The sequence below is a fragment of the Oncorhynchus nerka genome, linkage group LG12, assembly GCF_034236695.1.
Source record: "Oncorhynchus nerka isolate Pitt River linkage group LG12, Oner_Uvic_2.0, whole genome shotgun sequence".
In the NCBI taxonomy this organism is placed as follows: domain Eukaryota; kingdom Metazoa; phylum Chordata; class Actinopteri; order Salmoniformes; family Salmonidae; genus Oncorhynchus; species Oncorhynchus nerka.
The window spans coordinates 60,517,519-60,539,948 of NC_088407.1; the positions used below are offsets into that span (position 1 = coordinate 60,517,519).

At 43.9% G+C, this 22,430-nt stretch overlaps 1 protein-coding gene across 1 annotated transcript; it reads left to right on the forward strand.

Moving 5' to 3' along the window:
- Window positions 1-5,757: 5,757 nt before the first annotated feature.
- LOC115138967 (synapse differentiation-inducing gene protein 1-like) lies at window positions 5,758-15,480 on the forward strand. Its single transcript, XM_029676146.2, has 4 exons — window positions 5,758-6,327; window positions 8,152-8,647; window positions 13,641-13,778; window positions 14,630-15,480. Exons 2-4 carry the CDS (start codon window positions 8,216-8,218, stop codon window positions 14,789-14,791), a joined length of 732 nt encoding a protein of 243 aa, XP_029532006.1. The 5' UTR covers window positions 5,758-6,327; window positions 8,152-8,215; the 3' UTR covers window positions 14,792-15,480.
- The last annotated feature ends 6,950 nt before the right edge of the window (window positions 15,481-22,430 follow it).

The window sequence follows — 22,430 nt, forward strand, 5'->3', positions numbered from 1 at the left end:
ATTTTTATGGATATATACATAGAAATATCAACAGAAAACAGGTCAAACTAAACAAAATGCAGCTAGTTTACGGTCTTTCCAGCTTCAGTTTGAAGTGATTGGGTTAGCTGTGAACAACAGTGTCCTGAGAGAGCACATTTTCTATGCCAGGTGAAATTACACCATTAGCTCATTGTTATGAATGTATCCAAATAAATGTCACTAGATAACAGCTTAAACAAATGCAAATGCAGCTACTTTTCTGTTATTCTGGCAGCACTGTTTGACGTGACTGTAAGTTAGCCGTAGTTGGCTAGCTAGCAAGCAAGGGATAAGAACATTGCCAGCCAGTATGGCAGTGGAACATTCAGAAAGAACGACTATCCATAGATACAGAACAAAAAGACTTAACAACCTGGTCGCATCTCTGGCAACTGAACCGATAGAACAAATGACCAACTGGCTTGGGTAGTGACCTCAGAATTGTGTCGAGACTATAACTCGTGCAAGGATGGAATAGTATGAATAAATTAATAATAAAAATATGAAAATATGTCAATCATTATTTGAATATGTTGGTAACCCGTTGCATAAAAGTGAAGCCGGTGTTTGGAGGATATATTGGATATATTAACCTCCAAACAACGGCTTCTCGAGCATTATCACTTAAAAGTGCTTTTCAAGTGCTTGCCTGGGCCCACATCCAAAGCTACCTTAAATGCTTCATTTAATTTTCAGAGAAGACCTTGAAGAGTGTGCAACTTTCAGACGCTAAATGAAATTGCTTCTCATAAATGTGGGCATTCTTTTTACTTGTACATTCATATTATGACAGCTGGAGAGTCACACTCATTTCCCTGCAATGGTCATAAGGCCCATAATCCATATATATAAATGCTTCATATAGCAGCTCCATCACAGACAGGTTGGCTTTACTATCACACCATAACAATTTACAAAAGGTTTATCCTTCATTTATAAATGCATCCAAATAAGAAACAGGGAGGAGTTTATTTTGATGATAAACAAACCAATTGTTTGTTAGTGAGGAGTTTGTCAGCTCCGACGGCCAAACAAGATTTCTTGCTCAATTACAAAAATTGCCACTGTCTGCGAGAGGAAGATTAAGTCTTTGGCCATAAAACAGCTAGATGTGTTATTTATTGGACAACCCATGATCCTTACTGATTCATCACCTCCTCTAATAACCATCTGCCCACTACCTCCACTGCTCATGTCTGGACAGAAAACAAAGAACACTTCCTGGTCCTCTATCTGAGGATGCACTTGGCCATGACATAGTCTACACCAGAAAGTGTTTTTTTAGGGGGCATGATTATATTTGTGCCTCCAGTTCTGGAAGGAGAGATCTAATTTGTTCCTGCCAAAAACGCCTTCTCATTTGTCAAACGTCTGCGGACTTGCAGCAGGGGCAGCTGGGGCATGAGTGTGATCACCACCTCCTCTCATGGCTGACTGACCTCTACTCCTGTGGATGAAATTCTCAGACGTTCTGATGTTCACAGTGCGCAGCAGAAGAAAAATATTTGAAGATGAGTTGAGGGTGTTTCTAGACTAGATCATGCAGTAGCAGATGTATTGTACCACTAATAAGCTATAAGCTAATATTGAGTATTTAGCAGAGGAATCAGCCCTCCCAATTGACGCTTCGCTAAGCCCCCCTTGGTTACTGTTCAAACCTTGGACAACATTTTCCTGGGAAGCCAAATTCCCTCTTCTAACCATTGGTGAAATCCTCTCACTATGATCTAAAACTGTGTTTTTAATACTCAATTAATTTAAACACAGACTAGCCCTTGCTAATCAGGAAACTTCATGGGAACCTGTTAAAATAATGTTTGTAATGTGGCTAGCCACTGAAAGGCTCTGATCATTGTCAGCATGCAGTCAAAGCTACAACCAGTTTTGGAGCAAACTAGTGCCCTCAAATCATATCCTGATGTCGACAGCAGATAGAAGTTACATTAATAACATGGCTAACTTAGCTACCTAACAGAAATTTTGAGAAAACAAGTTAAATTAAATGGCTAGCTATCTTGCATTAGCAACATTTGGTGGTCAATGAGACTGAGAGCTGGCTAACCAGCTGAGCTAGCAAAATGTAGCAAAAGTATCATTTCGGATTCTAAAAATACCGTCTCTGCATTCTGTGAATCACATTCACAAGTACCCCTGATGCACTGTTCAATTATTTAGCTATTTAAACAATTACTTTTTTGAAGAAAAGTATTTTCCCACTGTGCTCACTGCTTTCATGTGTTTCAAAGTTACAAATGGAATGCTACGATTGGTTGCCCAAAATTCTGGGGCGGGACTTAAAACCCAAATCTTGATTCCTGCCTTTAAACAGAACCTAGCAGCAGCTTTTCACTATTGTGGATTGTTTTATCCATCCCTGGGGTGGGTTCAGTGGTCAGAGGTGGTGTTGGTGTGCTTTGTCAGAGTGCTTAATCAGAGGAAATAATGCCTAGAATGATCCTTGGGGAAAGCAGCTTAAACTCCTTCTTTCTTGACAAAAGCAAGAACAGATCAAATTAAGTGGTTTCATACTTCCTCTGCAAAGAGGATTAAGCCGACTAATACCCAAAAGTGTTTAAATGATTAAAGCTGGTTAATGGGCATTAGGGAGGCCTTCCAGCCCAGGGTTTCAGTGTTGGCTGGTAAATCAAAGAGAGGTGGTCAAAAGCCTCAGTGAGAGAGGTGTAACACTATTAAACAAACACTACTTACTGTAGGTCCTAAGCCTCCCAACTTCAATGAAATATTCTTTACTTTTCTATGAAAGAAATGTGTAAAGCATGTAGGGCCTACACTAAAAGACTGTTCCACTGAAACTCCCTTTTTCTACCTTGAAGACTATGAAATAGAATAGGACCATAAACCTATGGTTGACAAATATTGTATCAGCCATTTGGTGACAGAGGACCTAAATATAGACTAGGCAATAGAACGGAGGCCATGGTAAACACTATACATATTCACAAATAAGACAGTGTCCAGCTATACCCAGATGGCAAAGATTGGACTAGTCAACAGTACATTATGGATAAGTGGATGAATGGACCAATATTGCCATGTGTGTTAAGTGTGTTTCAAAGTGTTACTGCAATGGGCTTTCTATTGTGAACTGATTAAATCGATCGAGAGAGAGGGAGAGCCTGTTCCCTCTGCCTCTGAGCTATAATATACTTTTTTCCAAAAGCATTTGTGTCCATCGTAGGTAGACATGTCCGGTTCTACCCCATCGCCTCGCTCATCTAAACACAAGGTGACTCTGTGACAGACGCAGCTCATCAGACAGCTCATGAGGCCACATGCTTCTAAACACAGCCTCATGTTTCCCTCATAAAGTCCCCTTCAGCAGGTTAATGCTTCCCCAATGCATCTGACAGAGGAGAGGCAGACATAGAGACACTGCACACAACAAAAAATGTGTCCGTTTTTCTATGGAAAATAAACTACTAAAGAGAGACTAAAGCCTTGACCTGGAAACAACCACGAGCTCCTACCTCCCCAGCCAATTTATGAGGTGGCTGGGGAGGTCTCTTTTATTGGCAGACTCAACAGCCTTGGTTTCTCAAATGATTGCCTCGCTTGTTTCACCAACTACTTCTCAGACAAAGTTCAGTGTGTCAAATCGGAGGGTCTGTTGTCCGGACCTCCGGCAGTCTCTATGGGGGTGCCACAGGGTTCAGTTCTCGGGCCGACTCTTTTCTCTGTATACAGAGCTCTTGCTGCTGGTGATTCTCTGATCCACCTCTACGCAGACGACACCATTCTGTATACTTCTGGCCCTTCTTTGGACACTGTGTTAACTAACCTCCAGATGAGCTTCAATGCCATACAACTCTCCTTCCATGGCCTCAAACTGCTCTTAAATGCAAGTAAAACTAAATGCCTGCTCTTCAACCGATTGCTGCCCGCACCTGCCTGCCCGTCCAGCATCACTACTCTGGATGCTTCTGACTTAGAATATGTGGACAATTACAAATACCTAGGTGTCTGGTTAGACTGTAAACTCTCCTTACAGACTCACATTAAGCATCTTCAATCCAAAATTAAATCTAGAATCGGCTTCCTATTTCGCAACAAAGCATCCTTCACTCATGCTGCCAAACATACCCTCGTAAAACTGACTATCCTACCGATCCTTGACTTTGGCGATGTCATTTATAAAATAGCCTCCAACACTCTACTCAGAAAATTGGATGCAGTCTATCACAGTGCCATCTGTTTTGTCACCAAAGCCCCATATACTACCCACCACATCGACCTGTATGCTCTCGTTGGCTGGCCCTCGCTTCATATTCGTCGCCTAACCCACTGGCCCCAGGTCATCTATAAATCTTTGCTAGGTAAAGCCCCGCCTTATCTCAGCTCACTGGTCACCATAGCAGCACCCACCCATTGCACGCACTCCAGCATGGAATATTTCACTGGTCACCCCCAAAGCCTATTCCTCCTTTGGCCACATTTCCTTCCAGTTCTCTGCTGCCAATGACTGGAACGAATTGCAAAAATCACTAAAGCTGGAGACTCATATCTCCCTCACCAACTTTAAGCATCAGCTGTCAGAGCAGCTCACAGATCACTGCACCTGTACATAGCCCATCTGTAAATAGCCCATCCAACTACCTCATCCCCATATTGTTATTTAATTTTGCTCCTTTGCACCCCGGTATCTCCACTTGCACATTCATCTTCTGCATATCTATCACTCCAGTGTTTAATTACTAAATTGTAATTACTTCGCCACTACGGCCTATTTATTGCCTTACCTCCCTAATCTTACCTCATTTGTACACACTGTATATAGATTTTTTCCTATTGTGTTATTGACTGTACGTTTGTTTATTCCATGTGTAACTCTGTGTTGTTGTTTGTGTCGCACTGCTTTGCTTTATCTCGGCCAGGTCGCAGTTGTAAATGAGAACTTGTTCTCAAATGGCCAACCTGGTTAAATGAAAGAGAAATAAAAAATTAAAAAATGAAGGTCTAAAAGAAACCCGTCAATATGTTGATAGCTCCACCTTGGCTTCTGTGTGGGGCCAATTATTACATGTCTGTGTCTAGTAACTTGAATGTTGTGTGATGACATTCAGAATTGTATTTACTGGCACTAAACAACTGTTGGTGCTGATGTGATTAGATTTAGCTATTTGCATCCTATAAATGGTTAAGTCAATGCCTAATAGATTCTCCTGGTGACATGTCAAAAGTATCAAAGCTTAATTCCAGTGTGTGGAATTTGTCACGGTCACTATTTTGCTGTGCTTGCATTAAAATCGCATCTATATTAATGTTATGTAAACACTATTTACAATGATAAATTGAAGGCATGAAATCTTAAGCAGCTTAGGAGGGCATTAAGGTCAACCAAACTGGCAGACTTATAATAAATTCATGAGCTTCATCTGAAATATTAACCAAATGTAAATGCAAGGATATTAACAATGTTAATTCGTTTCTGATGTGATGCGGCACCTGAATAGTAGGGTTGATTTATTCTAGGTTTGATCATGTCCTCGAGCTCAGACTCAGACATAGACCATTTTGAATAGTAGCTCATGAAAGTCACAGTAATAAAAACAGAGACAATTGAAAAGACTCCACAAATTCTATAATGAAAATGGTAAATAATAATGTCACGTCATTGTTAAGAACTAAAAAGGATATAGGGACGTTATACACAGAAGTAAAATGAGTACCCATCCTACAAACGTCATGCTCACCAGACCAGGGATAGGAACATGGAAGGCTGTGTCAGTCTGTAGGACATCAAGATCTATCTTCTTCAAGAGGAGTGTATGTCCATACGATGACGCTGGACCCCGACCGCATAGTCATCCGCACCTCGCCGTGTAACATAGATGAGCGGTGGTGATTCTACCATCAAGCACGCTCTGTAGACTAGGCTACAACCGACTTTGTGTCGCAAAGTGGATGGAAGACATATCTTCGATGTACTTTATATGAGCTATAGCTATTACTGATTGTCATTTAGAGAGTGATTGAGGAAGTGAACCCAAGCGGTGAGTGTGCGTAAAATCTACACCTTCTCTCCAGACTGGGTTCAATACGCAGCTGTCTGTCTTCTCAGCTAGCGGCACACAACATAGAGCGGGCCGTCAGTTCATGTTTCAACAGAGAGCGAAAGTGACCTGCAAATTGGTCCTCGTTTTGTTTTATCAATTTTTCAAATTTTATGATGTGAACTTATATGAGGTACAGGGGTATGATTGTGAGCCCAATTCGCTTTCCATCGACTCTTGGACAACTGTAAAGGGAATGCTATTGAGGCAGTCTGTGGCAGGATCTTATACAAAGGTAAGATCGATGGACTCAATTGATTACCTTGAATTGTTTTGATTTGCATTGCATACTGTCATGTATTTTCACTTTGTATGTCATTGATTGTTCATCTAAGTTTCCCTATAATTCATGATTTGTAAATGTAATATCTTGAGATTCTGATTAAACATTAAGTGTAAATGCCAATTAGATATAAATAATGAATGTAAAATGTATAGAGACAGACTGCCATTGATATATATGTGGAATAAGAATGTGACATTTCCGAATTGGCCATTCAATTAGCCATAGTTTTATTCCAAAATGGACTAAGCACTGTAAAATATTGTTAGAAGTGATTTATCATTTCAGATAGTTGTCACCTCTCAAAAATGTATTATATCATATTAATCAGAGAGAGAGCAAGAGAGAGACAGAGACAGAGAGAGAACAGCTCATGAGCCCTCCTCATACACACACCAAACTGTGCTCTCTAGCCACAGACTCATACAAACATAAGTGCATGTCACTGTCTGTCTGATAAATTATTAGTGGAGATGAAATGTGCTTTTTGTTGTGTAATGTACTGTGAAATGGAATTTCCTCTATTCTGAAAAGCAGCAAAGATGCATCCTCAAAGGCATATGAGAATCACTTTGTAATTCCATTTAAATATCCTCTGGAGATACTGTGGGAATCTTCCCAAATGGACATGATTTTTCATAGAGTTAAAGGTCCACGCTGAATTAACAAGTATTGCTACAGCCCTTAGATAAGCTTCTTACTGTACATATTCTGTGATATTGCTCCTGGGTGAATCCCCAAAAACATATTCCTAGAAGGAAGGATAAACTATTACTCAGAATTCCGTCCCACTATGCCTTCTTCCACACATAAACCTCTACATGACGACTAATCTGACATAGCCACCTTAATGCCATCATTTCATAGTAGACCTATAGAATGCTATGACTATGCTATAGGAATGCAGGATATAGGCAACTCACTGGGTTTTTCCATTGCATGCCATGCGAGACAGAAAATATCCCATCACGTACCAGGATTAAGCTGATAGGTTCTCCTTTCATCAGAACCTCAGTGAGTAGGCTTGGGTGGAAAGATTAAGAAGGTCTTTTCATAAACTTCCTCTGGGACTGACCTGGTCCGCTTCCATTGGCTACGAGTTTTATTTATGCTAATTTCCCTGTCTGATAGTGATAGAGGGAATTGTGGTGAGTTTTGCCAGCTCTTCAGAGCATGTGAATCATACTGCTTAAAACCACAAACTAGCTCACAGGAAAACATGTTACCCTTGTGACACGCTCCCCTGATGGTGTTATTGTCATTATTGAAATAGCCTCTTGAGAATACACTTACCGTAGCATGAAAATACCTTTGCTATTTGCTTTTGGTGCTTTGTTTTGCTTGATTTCATAGAGCTAAAGTGACTACAGTCAACATCACTGTATGCTTATTCATGACCTATGAGAGGCTTTCCCCCTCTTCTAGAGCAAGGTACTCCAACGATGCAGTGATGAGGGTAGCTCAGCACTCTGATCAGTATGCATTGCAAAATCCTTAAACATTTGTCTTCATCTTACTTGGTTGGAGGGAGCTTGGAAAATGATGAACGACTTTCTACCACTGTTTTTATATGAATTTAGGGGCATGAAATGTGCAACAGTGACAGATGGTGATTTGGTGGTTTAGGTGTCGGTGAATGCCATTAGTTTAATACCGTGTGAAGAATATAGCAGATTCTATTGTCATTGCATTGGCAAGAGTTTCATACAAATTAATGTCATTACATATCATACCTCATCCCACTTTCCGTAACTCTACCTGTCTTTTCCCTTCCAGCTCGTTATCAGTGTTTGCGGTCTATCCACTCTGATCTCCCTGAAGTCCCTCTCTGTCTCCCACCATGGAGAGTCTGAGTGAGCTGCAGAACCCTCTTCTAGATAAGACCAGCAGTAGACACGTGGTCCACAACGACTACCAGGCGTACCAGAGTGACTACCCCAACCACCAGTACCAGGAGAACATCATTGGTTACTTTGTCACAGGCAGCAACGGCAAGACTCAGGCCCAGCAGTTCCTGGATGCTACCTCTCTGCACTTAGCAGTGGAGGCCTTCTATAGGCCCAACTTTATCCTGTATAAGGACAATGTCAGCCTCCAGAGCAAGGACTCTAAGAGTGAGAGCTCCGAGACCACGTTCACAGAGAACAAGGACAGTGTGTTGGGAGTGGAGGGAGCCCCCATAGAGGACCCTCAGGACAAACTAATGGGAGAGAAGGATGTGACGATCCAAACGGTGTCCTATGAGGTGGAGGAGGAAGGACACGAGTATGAGGTGAGAGATCACACAGAGGGCAACTATAAATGACCAACTACAACTTTGGATTTGGGATGTGTTGATGCTCATACAGGCGAAACAATGAGCATTGTTCAAATCAAAAGGTTATTTTTTATTAGTAGAGAGCAGTTGGACATAAATGAATAGGACGATTAAAATAAAAAGGTTACATGTACCTCAAATTGTGTGGATTGTAATAGTGAGTTGCAGAAATCAATCCCAGAATAATGGGTCAGGGCACTCAATGCTTTTCATGATAACTATTTCATTTCCAACAAATCTCCCTACCTCTTTCTAATAGGATGCTAAAGCAGCCAGCATGATTCATGTCTATTTATTCCACCTAACTGTCTGTTCACTAAATGACCAATTTGGTGTATTTTATAGCAATCTTACAAATCAAATACAGGGGTAATTGTACTGTTTTTCTCTTCCATAATTGTTGGCAAATCTCCCTGTTCATCTTTGATCATATCACTCCAGTCCTTTTGTTATGTTAGGACAAAACTGTGACTAAGCACCTCAAACTAAAACGGTGACAGTGGGAGAGCAACTTCTTTTGAAAAGTGGAACAATCTCATTTCGTGCAGCGAGGGTTGTAAAATACCCATTGTCGTGAGTTGGCAGCGGGGGGAGTGCATAGATCCTAACTGGACTTACGATCAGTCCAGCTCCTGTCACTAGGAGCTCAGCAGATGGATAGATTCACAGCAGAGACGGCCATTAATGCCACAGCTAATGCAGTGCTTTGAGAGTATTAGAGACTGGGCTGAAGCATGGCCCGACACAAAATGGCCAGCAGATCAATTATTCCAGGTAGATTCAAATAACAAATTAATCTGATTAACACCCAGGAGATGAAAGTTGGGCTTCCAGTTGGAACTTGAGAGCTGGTTCTCTTGGTTAACCCTCTGTCTAGCATTTGTGTGCGTGTGTGAGTGCGCGTGTGTGTGTCGGTAGATCATTTCATCCTTGGATGTAGTTCCAAGAATTGGAGATGAAGTGAGTGTGCCAGCCAGGTGTGTGTTGATGTGATACAGCTCTCTACAGCTGGAGATCAAAGCTCTGTAGAAGGCTTTTAAAGTGAACATGCTCTCAACACACTTAGACAAGAGGGAAAACGCTGGACGATAATTCTTACACGTCAAAGTCAGTATCTGCTGTTAGTTCTTCTAAACATGTTGTGTTTATCCTAAGTTATGGAATTTCTCTTGGACAGATCTACAAGAAAACGAGCAGCTGTAGTTCAGGTGTTTGTGTTTTTCCTCACTGGCTTTTGGGACAAATCACGATTTCGCAGGTGTTAGCATCTTTCGAATTTCAGAAGGGGACGGGACATTCAGTCCGTAACTGCACAGAGAGAGGGTGGAGCTCCTCGTTCCAGTTCCGCTCCTTGCTCTAGCATCTCTTCTCTTAACACGTATGGACCCGAAACTTAATCGCTCAGCTGACCAATTACTTGAGACATTAGTTCTGTGTTAACCAAGATAAAATATTATGTTGAAAACCCTGCATCTGTATGCTGACAACATGGTTCTCAGTAGGCATATGATGGCATTAACTGTTCCACACAATAACACATGACTGGACCATGTCCTCAATGACACCCATCTAAATGCTTTACTCAGTAATTCTTTTTGTTTTGGTGAGCTCTGTGCAATGTTTAATATCCATAATTGTAGATGAAAAGCAAGTTTTTCCAAAATGCCAACAGTTTAGTCCCTTTGCCAGCGTTTCCCACCAGATGTGATGGGGAATCAGGATACTGCTGGTGTGTAAGGGGTAAAACAAGACTCAGGCCTGGGTGTGGGTGAATATGCCATTCCCTAGTGACTGGAGCCATGGCTGTCTGTGTGACCTGTGGGTGCGCCCAGTGTCCCCTGCCGTCATTAACGAGCCCTCTGGGAGTGCAGTCTGAGGATAATTAACAGACCAGTGCAGTGGAGGAGTCTCATCAATTACACTGGCCTCAAAATGCCTGCCGCTACTGGCTGACTGGCTAACTCTCAGATTGGCTTTAGTGTAATGCACCACTGTCTGTCCATATTCCCATACCAAGTCTAGCAATCTATCCACAGCGACATGGGCATTCATTAGAAATGTGGTTGGATGTAGAGAATCTCACCTGGTGCTACAGGTCTCCACCAGGAATTATTTCACAAGTCCATTGTGGGCCAAAATCTCTTGGCCATTGGTCATGCATGTGGGTCTCCGTGTGCAACTTCATACAAAATTGACATAGCTTCTGTAGCTATATAATCGTATGGATGTAAAGTATTATGTAATACATTTTAGATCCTCTGTCACTTTGTTCTCTCTACAAGCACAGTACTTGTGGCGTTTAATGCACAATGCAAGGGCACATCAATATGTTTATCACTCTCTCTAACATGTTTGCCAATGGGTGAGAAGGTGATATGAGGGTTTTGCCGCTATGTCCACTTTGTCTACATGCTGTATTATAATTGGCTGGAGAGCTTTGACAGACACTCCCTCTGCCCGCCTCTCCGCCTCTCCTCTCGTCCTCTTTAAATTGGCTCATTTATTTTCGGCCCTGAACATCCATTTCCATTTCCTCTCTTCCCTCAGTCGCCCAGGTTTGTTTGATCCCTGCGAGTAACAAGACTAACAAATGAATCCTGTCCTGATGGAGGGCCATTCATTTAATCAAACAGCAGCTCCCTCTCTGGGAGAACTGCAAAGGTGAGGCTTTCTCTTCTTAAAGGTCATCCCAGAGATGTGGCTCCTTGTGTTTGGCTCTCAACTTTTGTCCCCGTACCAGAGTGCCCACAGCAGCGTCAGACTTTTCCATTCATTAGTCCCTCAGCTACCCAGGGGCCTCTGAGGAGGATCAAGGCACAGCACCACACAAGCCCTCAGAACATTCACAGCCTCTCAAGCAAACAGATGAGAGTTGATGGCACCTTAATTGTGGAGGACAGGCTTTTATTTTATTATTATAATTTTTTTATTTTACCTTTATTTTACTAGGCAAGAAGTTAAGAACAAATTCTTATTTTCAATGACGGCTTAGGAACAGTGGGTTAACTGCCTGTTCAGGGGCAGAACGACAGATTTGTACCTTGTCAGCTCAGGGATTTAAACTTGCAACCTTTCGGGTACTAATCCAACGCTCTAACCACTAGGCTACCCTGCCGCCCCAGGCTTGTGGTAATGGTTGGAGCAGAATAGTATCAAATACATGGTTTCTATGTGTTTGATGCCATTCCATTTGCTCCATTCCAGCCATTATATATATTTTTTATTTTATTTATTTAACTAGGCAAGTGAGTTAATAACAAATTCTTATTTATAATGACAGCCTACTGGGGAATAGTAGGTTGTTCAGGGGCAGGACAACAGATTTGTACCTTGTCAGCTCAGGGATTCGATCCAGCAACATTTCGGTTACTGGCCCAATGCTCTAACCATTAGGCTACTTGCCGCCCCATGATGAGCCATCCTCCCCTCAGCAGCTTCCTGTGGTGGAGGTGCACATGAAGGATGGGGGAGGGGTCTTTCTCGTTCTGTAGAGGCAATTTAGCACATAAATTACACTGTCTTCTTCCCGTTTCCGCTGTCACCTGGTGATGATGAAACAGTCCGTTAATCCAGCGGTATCTGTCAGGTCGCTTATGGGTGTTGACAGAAATACAAATCCTCTCTGCCTGGCTGAGCCCATCATGTCCTACATGTAAGCAGAACAAGGGCAGATATGCCTGGGGGTGTTTGTCATCAACTATCACACTGTTCACAGTATGTCACAGTGTGTCACATTATGTCTGCAGTGCAGAGTGACTTGCCTGACAAGTTCAGGTCCATGGAACAATGTTGTAGAATCTGACCCTATAATCTTGCAGATTTTTGTGTTAGAAACAGCTTTGAGGTACACATATTGATTTAAAAATGCATTAAAATGTGTAACTAGATAATCTAGCATGAGTAGGTCATCGACAATTAACTATTGGCGGGAGGATGGGGAGGGCCCTGCCGATGGTGAGGCCCCTAGTGGAGCCAGGAAAATAACCTCTCCCTCAACGTCAACAAAATTAAGGACCTGATCATGGACTTCATGAAACAGCAGAGGGAGCACACCCCTATCTACATCGACGGTCCACCCACACAGACAGTGTGGTGAGAAGGCGCAACAGTGCCTCTTCAACCTCAGGAGGCTAAAGAAATTTGGCTTGGCACCTAAAACCCTCACACACTTTTACAGATGCACAATTGAGAGCATCCTGTCGGGCTGTATCACTGCCCAGTACAGCAACTGCACCACCCACAACCGCAGGGCTCTCCGGAGGGTGGTGCAGTCTGCCCAACGCATCACCAAAAGCACACTGCCTGCCCTCCTGGACACCTACAGCACCCGATGTCACAGGAAGGCAAAAAGTTCATTAAGGACATCAACCATACGAGCCATGGCCTGTTCATTCCACTATCATCCAGAAGGTGAGGTCAGTGTGGGTACATCAAAGCTGGGACCAAGAGACTGAAAAACAGCTTCTATCTCAAGGCCATCAGACTGTTAAATAACCATCATTAGCCGGCTACCACCCCGTTACTCAACCCTGCACCTAGAGGCTGCTGTTGTATGTACATAGACATGGAATCACTGGTCACTTTAATAATGGAACACAAGTCACTATAATAATGTGTACATACTGCTTTACTCATCTCATATGTATATACAGTATTCTATTATACTGTATTTTAGTCCGAGCTCATCCTAATATGTATATATTTCTTAATTCCATTCATTTACTTTTAGATCTGTGTGTATTGTTGTGAATTGTTAGATACTACTGCACTGTTGGAGCTAGGAACACAAGCATTACGCTACACCCGCAATAACATCTGCTAAATACATGTATGTGACCAATCAAATTTGATTTGATTTGGCGTCACCATAATGTAGTTGTTCAGACGTACACCAAAAGTGACTATCCCAACTGACTGGCTCTTTCCTGTGCCCTTCCCTCCCTCCCAGAGTGACAGTTCCAGTGACAGTGAGAGTGAGGACAACTTCATCATGCTACCCCCCAGGGACCACCTGGGCCTGGCCATCTTCTCCATGCTCTGCTGCTTTTGGCCCCTAGGGATCGCAGCCTTCTACTTTTCCCAGAGGGTGAGTCCAGGACCAGTACACTTTTACACCTACTACCCTGTTATTAATGCTAATTACCCCCAGAACACTCTGCAAGTTCAGTAGGCACAAGTGCTCTCTCACAAGTGTAACGCAGCTCATTTTCTACATCCATCGGCCCATACCAATTATTACAGACCATTTACTGCGTAAACTGTATAGGTACCCGCGCCTATTTACTCTTGTGATCACAAGCAACCATACAGCAGAGAGCAAAGGAAACTGAGTACAGCTCAAACTAAAGGATGATTGTGCCGCTACACATACAGTATATTTTATTTTCAATTATGGTCACATTTAGTCAATCAAATACCTCAACAATAAATGTTATTTTATGTTAGCAATACATTTCCCAAGGGAGTATCTAGGTGATACTATTTACATGTATTTTTCAGTAGATAATGAATAGACAGGATAGCTGCTGCCCCGGGACTGTCTCACCATTATTGTGATTATACTGAACCCCAGGTCTATCTATAAATAGCAGCACTTTAGTGAGCAGGTTCTGAATGCAGCAGGTCCCCTCCCTGCCCCCTAATCCAACTATAATTTATCTCATTGGTTCACAACATCTCTCAAACTAATTGCAAAGACAATTACATTGTAAAATGACCCAAATAAATGTGTCAAAAGGACAAATGGGTTATGTGAGGGTCCTTTCGGAGGGATACAAAAACATCCAAACAGCACATTAGTCACTTTCAAAATGGTAGTGACATAATTGCCATAGCAACTAATGTCTTGTTTTCTCGCTCTACAGTAAATGTACACCTACTCACATTTTTCTCAGTCATATTTAATCATGACTCATTTCTCTATCTTTTGTCTCTCAGACTAGCAAGGCCATTGCTAAGGGAGACTTCTCCAGGGCAAGCAGTAGCTCCAGAAGAGCCCTGTTCCTTGCTGTTCTCTCCATCACCATCGGGGCAGGGATGTACGTGGGGGTGGTGGTGGCCCTCGTAGCCTACCTGTCCACGTCTGGAGGACATGTATAGCAGCAGAACCACGGCCACAGGGGAGTGCTTAGGAAGCTGTCTCTTCTATGGCAACCCTGAAGCACCATCCCCTATAGATGTGGCTCTGTCTGGATGTTTGGGTTGAGGAGCAGCAGAGAGGATAGAGGAGGAGAGGAAGGAACAGAGTCAGTGTTTTGAAATGTTTACCCTGACCAAACAATGTAAACCACAGACGTATCCATCTGGATTACACCCTTGTGTCTATTTCCCAGCCTCTTCTCTCTAGGTTTATCAGCCTGATAATGATGTTCGAGGTTCACAAAGTAATGAGGAAAACATCAATGGAAAGATGACTGTTCTGCTCCTAGTAAAATTAAAGTGATGATACTAATTCCAGAGCTAACCTCCTCCACCGATCTTCATCATTATCATGGAGGCCCCCATCCATCATTTTTGCAGTTCTCTGTAAATACTTCATGTGCAAATGATGTTTTTGTTCTTATTGATTTCCATGCCACAGGGAGTCATAATGAGCCAGTCATTGTGTCTGAAATGCTACATCAAGAAGGCTTACTTTACTGATTATTCATCAAACTGCTTGCCAGTCCAGGTTCTGGGAAATTAATCTGCCATCATCAGTCAATCGACTCTCAACACAGAAACCTATCGGAGAATGTAGATAAAACTGGTGAGCAGTGATCAAGAAGAAAATGTGTTTATTGTGCACTGTATCTCCTGTCAGAATAAATACATTTGGCATGAATAATTTTCCTGTTGCCTGTCTTTCTCACTTATTCATTGTTTCCTTGAGGAGTGTGGAGAGGGGCATTTCTGACCGTATAATAGAGGGATGTCAGAATGCATTGTTGGCCACTGTGAGTTATATTGACAATTTGCTCGCCTCCTGGCTTCTCCCCTCACTGGCACTACTTCTCTGTTCTCTGTGTTTGGCATCACTCATGGTCTCGTCTTGAGGTGACTTTAACTGCCAGCAAGCTGAAATCTCAGGAACAAAACATACATTTTGGAGTCAGGATGGCAGAACGAAACGAGTGCAGTCTTTTATTCACCTCGAGACTGTAGAGCCATCAAGCCCATCTCTCGCTCTCTCCCTCCCTCCCCCTTCTTTGTCTGGCATCTCATCAGCACCACTCAAAGCCAGCAGATTGACTCAAATACACAGGGAGACGTTTGTCGTGACTTGACTTTTAACATTAATCTGAAGACTGTTATTTATTTATTTACTAACTATGTTTAATTGTTACCCGATTAAATGAATCATGTAACAATTAACTCATTAGGATCTGGGGCACCACGAGAGCGGTTCTTTAAAGAGTTACCATTTCCTGAATGAAACTCTAAAGTTCTTTACCTATTACATCTATTAATCATAACCTTGTATCATATCATCATTCTGAACAGTCGTAACGTCCTGCATCTGCAAAAAAACTCAGCCTTACTTATGATTCAGTACTACACAAATTGGTTTAATAATTTATTTACTAGATAATTAAATGGTAACACAAGATAAACATACAGACTTAATACATTAGAAACAGATCCCTAGCGGACCGACAACAATATGGCTGTTTGTTACAGAAGACATGGAGAGGGCGAAAGAGAGAGGGGGACAGAGACAGTTAACATTGTTACATTTAAAAACTACTCTCAATTACACTACTCCTATACTTGGAGTAAGAAATATGGATGTATTTATGTAGAAATGCCTTGGTTTGCCGCGGTTTATGCCTTTTCATGGTGAGCTTGTTAAGCTCTTGATTTACAACAGGGTGTGAGGTGTTAACGGATGAGCGGATGAGAGGGGGTCTGGTTGAAGTTATGTTGCAAAGCTGATCAGACCTATTTGAATCCTCACAGGACAGTCATGTCACGTTCTTAACTCTTAACACCAATGTCCTTGACTTCCCTCTGTGTTTTTGAATAACAACATGAACCATAGGAAATTACATAATCTTTGAACTCAAGGATGAATAGAAATGACGTGTGCATACAGTATACCTTTTATTCAAGGTTGGAAGTACATACAGATCTGGTATATGGTTAATGGGAGGGAAGGTTGCCGGTATTACAGTGACCTCATCTTTTCCCTTTTCAGCTCCCCTCCCTTTTCAGTATTTTAGGCCTCTAATGGATGGAATGGTCCAGTGGGGAGGATGGGGGCGAAAGAGCTCATCAATGAAAGCTGTATAGGGTAGTGAAGTGTGTGAGAATGAGTGAGTGCAGCATGTGTTCCCTGTGTCTGTTCAATAGGGAGGAAAGTTCACCCACGCTCTCAGCATCCACAGCTGAGCTCAGACCACCCGAAGCAAACTGGAGTCATATTAGTCATCCACCACCCTGGGAATAAAACTTTGTAAATTACTGCAGGATCTATCTGGGCTGTGGGAAATAATGTATGTATTTTGTCAATTCCTTTGTTTTGAGGAGAATAAATATGTCGAATATAACTAATATTTATTCAAAAATCATAGATTTGTCTGTATTTGTATTCACTTTGTTTTGCATATTTAGTCTAAAACATGTCAAGCCAAGGCATTGTGAAGTTGTTTGATTCAGACAGAATCCTATCACTGCTGCTTAACTGTTTGATTGCATGAAAATGAGTGTGTAACATCCAAAGACCTTTCGTTTCCCTCTAGAAAATGACAGGGAGGAAATTGAATGGGGCATATCCACATGTGACTGAGGGAAGAAAAACAGAGTGATAAATGGAAGAGAACAAAATGGATAAGCAACTGTATAGGAGTGGAATGACAAAAGGTCATTAGAAAGCACCTATGTACATTAATAGTTGACCGTTCATACATCCAGGACCCATTTTCACTGTGTATCATGACTGTGATTGAATACCTGTCATAATTGCCTGCATGTGGACAACATTGGCCTGCAAATGCCATCCTCTGTTGCTAGCATGTTCCTGATATCAGTTACTCTCACATTAGTTAGCTGTGTTCATGAATTTCACTATGTATTTACATGATTGACCATGTATTACTCTTCACAGTGCTAAAAGCCTTAAAATATCACCTGCAGTGAAGTTAATTGGTTTTGAGTTTAAAGAAGAGTCTAATTTTTTTCATCTAAATTATATAATTGCCATGTATAACTCTGAATTCTGCAGTTTTGACCTTCGCAATGTTGTCTGAGAAAGTCAATGTTCTCAAGTCTGTTTTATCAGCTATTACGGAAGCATAGTTCATTCTGTGGAATTCTTTCTTCAGACACACTGTTTTATTGCCTGAGGCATATTACATTACCAAGGATGGTTTCAGCAACATTGGGAAAACCTAATGAGCCTCATCATTAACAAACAGTAGCAGCTAACTCTTCATCTCTGTGGCAACAGTGAGGAGGCGACTCCGGGATGCTGGCCTTCTAGGCAGAGTTCCTCTGTCCAGTGTCTGTGTTCTTTTACCCATCTTAATCTTTTATTGGCCAGTCTGAGATATGGCTTTTTCTTTGCAACTCTGCCTAGATGGCCAGAATCCCGGAGTCGCCTCTTCAATGTTGACGTTGAGACTGGTGTTTTGTGGGTACTGTTTAATGAAGCTTCCAGTTGAGGACTTGTGAGGCATCTGCTCCTCAAACTAGACACTCTAATGTACTTGTCATCTTGCTCAGAAGTGCACCAGGGCCTCCCACTCCTCTTTCTATTCTGGTTAGTGTGAGCGGACCAAGTAATTGGGCGTCACTCTAAAGCGGGAAGGTGGAATAAACGAGTCAGGAGTAGGTTTTCTTGATTGAACACAGTTCTCTATTGAGGGCATTTGGTCAACACAAACACTCCAACATAATCAATGAAAATCTTCCAAGAAAAAACATACATCTTCTTCTCCAGAGGAAACAGGAACACAATAGGATTATCTTTAAACTATAACAAAAAGTCACGGGATTGTCACCGTCTTAGTGGTTCTTCCTGGATAGCTCCTCTCTCTCGGTGGCCATCTTCCAGAGATAGTTTTCCCCCCTCTCTCTGCTGGTTCCATTCTCTCTCTTATAGGGGAAGGAGAGTATGTCATTACTACCGTCAGCTGTGCTTAATTGCCTCTGGTTCCCTTGTCTCCCATGCCTTGTTGGGCTACTATCCATGAGCCCAGGCTGCCCTCTGGTGGTCCTTCCACATACCTTCCCCCCCAGGACCGAACCGGAGGGTCGGGCGCCAGACGCATCGTCTTGGTCGCGTCGGGACAGCGCGTCTGCATTCCCGTTCCTCGATCCGGCCCTGTGGATGACATGGAAAGAGAACGGTTGTAAAGACAAAAACCATCTGGCTATTATGTTGTTATTGTTTCTCTTACCAGCCATCCACGTGAGGGGCGCATGGTCAGTAACTAATGCAAACCTCCGACCCAGTAGGTAGTACCGGAGATAATCGAGGGCCCACTTGATGGCTAAGGCCTCTTTCTCTACGGTCGCATACCTCTGTTCCCGATCGCTGAGCTTCCTACTAATGAAGAGAATCGGCTTCTCTGCTTCACCTTTACCCTGAGCTAGTACGGCCCCGAGCCCTGTATCCGAGGCGTCGACCTGCACAATGAACTCTTGTGAGAAGTCCGGAGCCTGTAGAACGGGATCAGAACACAGGCCATCTTTTAGCAATTGAAAGGCCTCTTCCGTCTCGTCTTTCCACTCTACCTGGTTTGGCAGGTTTTTCCTGATGAGGTTTGTGAGGGGTTGGCAATGGTTGCATATCCCGGGATAAAACGGCGATAATATCCTGTTATCCCTAAGAAGGCCCGAACGTCTCGCTTGGTCCGGGGTCGAGGCCAGTCACGAATTGCCCTGGTCTTCTCTGCCTGTGGGCGTATTTTCTCATTCCCCACGGTGTACCCCAGGTATTCCGCTTCGGACAGGCCCAGGCAGCATTTATTTGGATTGGCTGTCAACCCTGTGGCTTCCAAACTCACGAGCACCGCCCGTAATCGCAGGAGGTGACTATCCCAGTCCTCGCTGTGGATGACCACATCGTCTATGTACGCCGCTGCATACTCTTGATGGGGCCGTAGAATGGCATCCATGAGGCGTTGGAAAGTTGCAGCGGCACCGTGCAGTCCGAAGGGCATCCTCACATACTGGAAAAGCCCCTCTGGGGTGGCGAAGGCAGTCTTTGGGCGATCCTCCGGAGCCACCGGCACTTGCCAATATCCCTTCGTCAAATCCAGGGTAGTGATGAACTTGGCCTTTCCTAAGCGCTCCAAGAGTTCATCCACGCGGGGCATGGGATACGCATCGAATGTAAAGATGGCATTCACGCCCCTAACGTCGTTGCAGAGTCTCATACTACCATCGGATTTGGGGACCAGGACTATGGGACTGGACCACTCACTCGTCGAGGGCTCGATCACGCCCATCCTCAACATCTCCCTCACCTCTTTCTTAGCGATGACTCTGCGAGCCTCAGGAATCCTGTAAGAGCGGATATGCACCTTCTTGCCAGGTTGAGTGTGGATATGGTGGAACAGGACATCTGTTTGTCCTGGGAATGGAGAGAATATTCGACCGAAGTTCATAATCAGCTTGTCTAGCTGTCTTGACTGTTCCGGTAGGAGAGTTTGGCCACGGCGCACCTGTGGTAGAGCCTCCTCTTTTCCTTTGCCCTCCAGGGCCATCAAAGCCACCTCCTCCTCTCGTCCATGGTACGTCTTCAACAGGTTTATGTGATAGAGTTGGACCTTCTTCCTCCTGTCAGGTTGCTTGATGATGTAATTGACCGGTGAGACCCTTTTCATTACCTCGTAGGGCCCCCTCCACTGCGCCAGCAAGCGATGTTCGGCCGTGGGCACAAGCACCATCACTTTCTCTCCCACGGTGAACTCACGGGGGGTCGCGGACTTATCATAGGCCCGGCCTTGGGTCCTTTGGGCCTTCTCCATATGCTCCTTGACTATGGGCCACACTGCTGACAGGCGGTCTCTCATCAGGGTAACGTGTTCTATTGTGGATCGAAAGGGGCATGGTTGGGTCTCCCAGGTCTCCTTGGCTAAGTCGAGGATTCCTCGACAGGGTCTGCCATAGAGCAATTCAAACGGAGAGAATCCAGTGGATGCCTGGGGTACTTCTCGCAGGGCAAACATTAAGTGTGGGAGAAGCATGTCCCAGTTTTTCCCGTCTCGGGACACCACTCTTCTCAACATGCTTTTAATCGTTTTGTTCAAGCGTTCACACAACCCGTCTGTTTGAGGGTGGAATATGCTTGTACGTATCTGTTGAACCTGATATAACCGACACAAGTCCTTCATCAACCGGGACATGAACGGGGTTCCTTGATCAGTTAAGATAGTCTTGGGGAGGCCCACACGAGAGAACATCAGGAATAACTCCTTGGCAATTCCCTTTGACGACATGTTACGCAGGGGTATGGCCTCCGGGAACTTGGTAGCGTAATCTATAACCACTAGGATGTACTCGTGTCCTCTGGCGGATTTTGGGAGGGGTCCTACGAGGTCCATAGCTATGCGTTCAAAGGGAGTCTCTATGATGGGGAGAGGAATCAAAGGGTTACGTAGGTGTGGCCGTGGGGATGTACGTTGACATTGATCACACGTCCTACAATACCTGGCCACATCCCGGGTGACCCGGGGCCAATATAATCTCTGCATGATTCTGTCAATAGTCTTGTCTCGTGCCAGGTGTCCTCCTAGGACGTGGGAATGGGCTAACTGTAGAACTGTATCCCTGTATGGCCTAGGCACCATTAGTAATTCCTGGTTTTCCCCCCTTCGTCGTACGACCCAGTATAAGAGACCCCGCCTGATTGCATAGTAAGGAAGAGGGGGCTCACCTGATCCGTCGACGTTCCTCCCGTCGATCACCTTCACCTTCCTCATGGCCTCCCTTAGGTCTGGGTCTCTATGCTGCGAGGTGCCGAACTGTCCCTTTAATTCCTGGGGCAGGTCGACCTCGGTAGAGGGATGTGGAGGTTGTTCCACATCCCCATCAGGGGTGACCGAGGAGAATCCCTTCCAGGTTCCCTCCTCGGATGGAGCTTCAAATATATGCCTTAGCGCCTGGTTGCTCCTTCCTTCCTGCGTTGTGTATAACCCTTCACATGTGTCTTCATCGGTGGTTTCCTGGAATATCTGTCGTAAACGTTGGGTCGCTATTTCTTCCTCTGCTGCCGAGGACGAGGACGCGGCTACGTCTCCTTGTAGGACTACTACCTCGGGCTTGGATTTTCTCTTCTTTCCTGTCCCCCTTCTTCCCGTGCATAACGTCATCTGCCGAAGCTCCTTATATAAGGGACAGTCTCTCCCGATCAATAATGGCACCTTCAGCTGGGGCACTTTCCCTGCCCTGACTGTACACCTTCCTTTAGGAGTGAGAATAGGCAGATTCACAGTGGGGTAATAGTGGGTGTCTCCATGGATACAGGATACGGCTACTTTGTCTGGTAGCAGTGTTGCGGAGGTCACCATCCGCTCCTCTACTAACGTAACCATACTTCCCGAGTCGAGAATAGCTACCACATCTTGTCCTTCGACTCGCACCGGAATCTCTGAGGCTGGGGCTATTTCTGCTAACCAACAGTGTTGATCCTGCCCCCTCAAAACGGGATATGTGGGGGTAGGCAGTGATGACTCCGTGACCATGGGCTCATCCTTGTTAGGACATTGTGGGGCATAATGGTTAGGAGACTGACATTTATAACACCGACCCT